We start from the raw sequence: 6000 nt of genomic DNA on the forward strand, positions 1-6000 counted from the left end.
ATAAATCATTTGCTGTTTTAGTGTATAGTCATATTTTCCCACTTCCCTCTTATATGTCTCAATCACAAGTGAAACAGTTTCTACAAACGTGGAAATTCCGCAGCACTGTTTTTCAGTTGAGCTTATTTTATTATTTCCCAGTCTCCTACATCTATAGATGGTGAAATTGAGGACTTTCGGGATAATTACATAACAGAATTGCAGAATACACTATTAGAATCTATTTCTATTAATCTAATAAATGGTTATTGTATTCTATGAAATACATTATATGCTTATATACATTATATATACCTATATACGTATATTATCACAGTAATCATTCTAGTAGATGTCATTCATTTATCATGAAGCAAACATTTTTTGAGCCTGCCCTGTGCCAGGAACTTTGCTAGGAATTCTGCATTGCCCAATCTCTGCAATTCGATATTGCAGTTTAAGAGATGTTTAGGTATAATTGAAATAATAATAATATAAATACTATATGTCAGAACTTTATGGGTTAAAAAGTCCTTTTAGAAGGTTGACCTAGTAATATAAACTTCAATCGGAAAATCTTGAGAAAAAGATATTCACAAGCTTCCTCAGAGGTAAAGTCATGAGGCATGCTGTTTAAAGCAGAGGTTTGGAAGTCACACACATTTGAGTTTGTGTGCTTTTTTAGCCACTTAGTAGACAGGAGACCTGGTCATGTCACAAAACCTCTTTAGCTTCTGTTTCTGATTTTGTAACTTGGGGTTACAACATAGAACTTACTTCTTATTCCAGTAGTGAATTTTGTCACCAACGACACCCTTAGGCTTAACACTCAACCTGACACATCCTAGGGCTCACAAGGTGTTAGTTATCATTGCTACCAGTTATATGCTTGAGGATTACCCTCCATGTGTAACATGGGAAAAGCTGTTTTATAGCTTTCATAAAGCTACAAATGGTAATCTCTCACCCCTTTTCCTCTTATGCTCCAGCCAGGTCTGGAAGAATGCCTTATCAGCAAGGGAAAGAGGTGAGGGAGAGACCCAGTGCCAGTGAAGGACAGGAAATGTGGGCCTGTTTACAGATCTTCCTGGGCTTTCAGAGACCCTTTGTTATCTTATTTTCCTTGGACATTTTGAGAATTCTTATTCAAAATACTGATACTTGAAATTCTGTTCTAGGTCAATTGGTCCTATAAATCTGTTGATTTACACTATTCACTATTTTGGATAATTCATTGCTGGCTCAAATTTGTTTGCATTTAGATAACTAGCAATGAGTGTGTATTAGTACAGAAGTGCAGTTAAATAGTTTTCCAGGTTTCATTAAATATTATTATTTAATGTTGAGTAAATATTTTCAGGTTTCATTAATTTGGCTGCATAATATGTGCCTACCTCATGGAAGGAATCATGCTAAGGTTATAATGGTGAACAAGACAGAAATAGCACCAGCCTTCATTGAACTTAGATTCTAATAGGAAAGGAAGATGTCAGTCAAATCATCACACAACTAAAGAAAGAATTTACTCATTTTGAAAAATGACATGATGGAAGTAAACTGGGTGCTCTAAAAGAGTATAGATGGGGAGCCAGGACGACATTAGAGTGGTTAGGAAGTACTTTCTGAGGAAATGACACTTCAACCAAGATCACAATATGAGAGGGTATTGATCACGTGGAAAATGGGATGGAGGGAAGCCATTCCAGGATGAGGAAGTGAAACCACTAGGTGGCATTTCAGGGGACTCCGAGCTCCGGTTCTTTATGTCTCAGTGCAGAAAGAATTAAGTGAGAGACAAAGAGATGGATAAGAAGTGATGTATTAGAATAGGATGCTTGTGAGGCTTACAAGTAGGCAGGCCAGAGGGTGCTGTGCCCCGAGAACTTAGTGGGCTACAGTTTTATAATCAAAGGAACAGTGGGAGGGGGAAAAAAACCCCTTCTTCCTCATTCTTGAGTAGATGTCATGCTTCCATCATCAATTCCTCCTCCATGTAAGGCAGGGGAGTTTTCTTGTCCTTACATGGTCAAGCTGGGGCTGTCATGCCTCAGTGGAAATGAGCAAAAAGGCAATAACTTATGCTAAAAATGTGAAATCATCTCAGGTTTTAGTATGTCACCTTTCCTTATATTTTTGTTTTTAGTGCGCATATATGAATGTGTCCTAGGAAACAGTAACTTACTGAGCTCACTGAGCAGGATGTGGGTCTCATGCCACCATTGTTTTATTGTTTTGGGGCATGTCTCATGCTTCTATTTCATGGTTTTGTTGCTAAGGAAGCCTGCTTGGCTTTGTGGCTAAGCAAACCTGCTTTCTAGAGTGTTCATTAACTTACAGGAGTCTCCCATACTTTTTTCTTTACTTACAGTCCCCTAGTGGGATTAACTATTTAATTACCTACTTTGTCCCTTTACTCTGGCCCTATCGGAAGTAGCATAGCCAAAGGCATCAAACAAAGAAGTCCTCCAAATGCAAGTTATTTCAGTGAGACTGGTATATAATGAACAAAAAAAGACACCATGGCAGGAAGTGTTGATTTTATTCTAAGTTCCATGAGATGGTATTTAAGAGATTTAAGCAGACAGGTGACCCCATCCAATTTATGTCTTTAAAAAGTCCCCATGGGGGTTGTAGTTTGACTAATGATTGGATGAGGTCAAGCCAAGTGGAAGAGTACAAAGGAATGCTGCTTGGTCCAGGCAGGAGAAAACTGTGACCCAGACTAAAGTGGGTGAGAACTGAACTGGGAAGTATAAGGAGAAACATGTTGTGGATGAGCTAGGCAGAAATCCAAAAGTTTGTATTTCATCTTCCTTCTATGTTCTTAGTATTTATTACACTAACATCTGTATATGGATACAATTTCCTACCATCTGAGTAAAACATTACTGTATGATTTTGACATGAAGGGGAGAAATCCTGTTATCAAGTTAAAGAAATTAAATTATTAATTCAAAATTTGAGATAATTCACTGTAGATGATCATTCCTCATGTTAAATTATGTCTTCATTTCATTTATTCATTCACACATTCATTCAACAAATATTTGAGTGACTTGTAAGAGTCAAAAATGTGTCATTTGTTAAAGTTGTATTTTTGATTGTCCGTGTTCCATGTAAACAACAAGAAAATGGTTCTCCAGGAAAATGATATCATTGATTTACTCTGGGGGTTTCCTCTCCCTAATGGTTTTAGGACTTAATAAACTACATTTATTTCCCTAAATTCCTTCTTTCTAATGGATAATGATGCTTATCAAGATACTTTTCTTCAGAATTTGAACTGGAGTTTGGAAAATGTTAAGAAGCAGTCTCAACCCACATTCTGTTAATTCTTGTATTTTTCAATAGAAAAAAGAAAAAGCCTCTGTCATGATACAGAACAATGCTTATGCAGTGGCAGTTGCAAATTATGCCCCGAATCTTTCAAAAGACCCAGTTCTCTCCACCATCTCCAAGAGTGCAACCACGCCAGAACCCAACAAGAAGCCGGAAAACAAGCCAGCCGAAGCCAAGAAAACCTTCAACAGTGTTAGCAAAATTGACAGAATGTCTAGAATAGTTTTCCCAGTTTTGTTTGGTACATTTAATTTAGTTTACTGGGCTACATACTTAAACAGAGAACCTGTATTAGGGGTCAGTCCTTGAATCTAGACACAGGTTGTCTTTGGGATATATAGCAACATTAAACTTGGTTTGTTTTGCCATGTACAGTCTGACTAATAACTGCTAATTTGTGAACCAACATGTACAGTATGTATATAGCAATATAGCTTATAGACCTCTAATAGAGACACGCATTTGCTAACTTGTGGTACTGCAGGCAGAAAGCACCCCATGCCCAAAAAGCCATTGCCTTTTTAAAAGATTTACCCTAGGAACTGGTTTAAAGTGGATTTCAGATGACCTGATTTATTTTCTCTTTTCCTAACAGCGATGAAAATGGAGATCCTACACCACATTTTATGGATCCTTTTGATTTAGGTCTTACATAGGAGTATTTTCTACTGTTGCCTAACTATAATGTAAGGTAACATTGTCGTTCCAAGATGAATTCCTCTAAATAACAGAACCTCATATCTGCAACATCAGTTCCCTTCCCGAGTGCTCAGAATCCCTGCTAGCATAATTGGAAGCTTAGTACACATCAGAAGAAAAGCTAGAGATTTGAAATCAGCTTTTAATTACTCTGTATAGTGTCTATAGCCATGTACATATTACAGCATGACAAATTCAAATAATTATGAGTCACCCCGACAGGATGTTCATTATGCCTAGAATTTAATAACCATTGGAATGTCATGGTCATCACATTTTTAGCATCAGAGTTTATTTGAAAGTAATAATTGAAATCCTACAGATTATTTTAATCATTGGAAACTACCTTAAATTAAAAAAAAAGACAATAAATAGGTCTTACTCTTTCCAGTATGTGTTGTATTGAAATTGATCAGCTAAATCTTCTTGGTGCTGGAGACTGGAAAAAACATCCAGTTTGGCTGCTGTGGAGCAACATTCATACTGGATTAGAAAACTGTGCCAAAAACTCCCATCAATGAGAGTTCATAGGTGTCACAGAGTATGTATAAGCACTTATACGATTCTCTCCTTTCCTGTTTACTGCAAATTCTGCCTTAAGGCTTCTTTTCATCAGGACTCAGAAGCCACTAATTACAAAGGAAAGGGCAGTTAATTGGCACATTTTTCTGTCTTGAAAGCAGCTCTTTCAGATAAGAATTAATGTAAATCTGCTTTTGTAAATTGCAACTTTGAATTTCTCTGACTCAAATTTGCAGCTTTGTATACCTGAAGAGGTTTTGGTAAGAGTTGAACATTTTTAAACTGAAACTTTAAAGCATCACCAACAGATTGCGGATTAGTTCACATGCACAGACATCACACACACACACACACACACACCCCACACGCACACACAATTAGCTCAATTAGGATACACACACAAACATGTAGCTAAATTAGAAACCAGAATTTTCAATTTTATATAATTACTAATTATTAATGAGTAAAATTCATTTTCCTTTCAGTATTTAAAAAATACTCTTTATGTCCCTGAAATATGTTAATAGAAATTAATAGTTGTGTCTCATGCCTAGATTCAACATTTTGGGCAAACTTAAAATCCTTTTGACTCACATATACATTAGCAGTTATTAGTTGACTTTTACTAATAGATACACCTATATGACGGTGTTTTTGTAGAAACGTAAGTAGTCAAATAGTGGCATTTCTTGCAGTTTTGTACAGTATTTCAGTATAGTGCATAAATAGGTATGTTCATAAAATCAATAAAAGGAGTATCTTATGGAAATAAGCAAAATCACAACAAAAACTGCTATTTCTTTGCCTCGTTTAAATTTTATTTTTTTTCATTTTCTTTGTTTCAGTGTGATTCTGTTATGTGCTTTGCATGACTGTATTAATACCAAGGTCACAAATGCATCTTATTAACAGAATTGGCGGTGAAGACAGCCTTGACATTAAAAATTCCCTCACGAAAAGTAATCCATAATCCTTAATAAAATAAACTTGTTACCTGAGCCAATAAATGTATTTCTTTAATTCCCTTCCAATAGCATCTTCTTTGTCATCTAAATTGTTTTTTAAAGTGCACTTTATTCGTACACTGGAATGGAAGATATCTTATTTTCTTACACATTTAAATATATCATAGCTCTTCTGGGCTGTTTAGGGAAGGGTGTGGTAGTCTAAGACAGTACACAATGCCTGAAGACAAGCAATAAAAAGTGCTTTGTATGGTATGTATTGTTAGACACTTTAAATATTGTTCTTATAAGTTCTGCATTTCCCCCTTAATGTGTGACTATACATTATAAATTTATAAATATGTACATATGTAAAAATATTTGTGAATAGCAGTTTCTGTAGGATAACAGAAAAGACTCATCTATACTTTTGGCAAAAGGCTGCACCTACATTGATGGTACCTGTTTTAGTAAAATTTATGGTAGATTGACCAGAAAAGTTATCATTATTGTTATT

At 35.6% G+C, this 6000-nt stretch overlaps 1 protein-coding gene across 3 annotated transcripts in view; it reads left to right on the top strand.

Moving 5' to 3' along the window:
- GABRA2 (gamma-aminobutyric acid type A receptor subunit alpha2) overlaps window positions 1-5537 on the top strand; it is a 115156-nt gene extending 109619 nt beyond the window's left edge. For all 3 annotated transcript variants that reach the window (XM_082464286.1, XM_082464288.1, XM_082464285.1), the window contains one exon: window positions 3331-5537. In XM_082464286.1, the coding sequence (XP_082320412.1) occupies window positions 3331-3627 (297 nt within the window). In that variant the 3' untranslated portion in view covers window positions 3628-5537. The remainder of the gene's footprint in view (window positions 1-3330) is intronic.
- Window positions 5538-6000: the final 463 nt, after the last annotated feature.

Source organism: Balaenoptera physalus (genome assembly GCF_965194825.1).
Source record: "Balaenoptera physalus genome assembly, chromosome: 5".
Classification (NCBI taxonomy): Eukaryota; Metazoa; Chordata; class Mammalia; order Artiodactyla; family Balaenopteridae; genus Balaenoptera; species Balaenoptera physalus.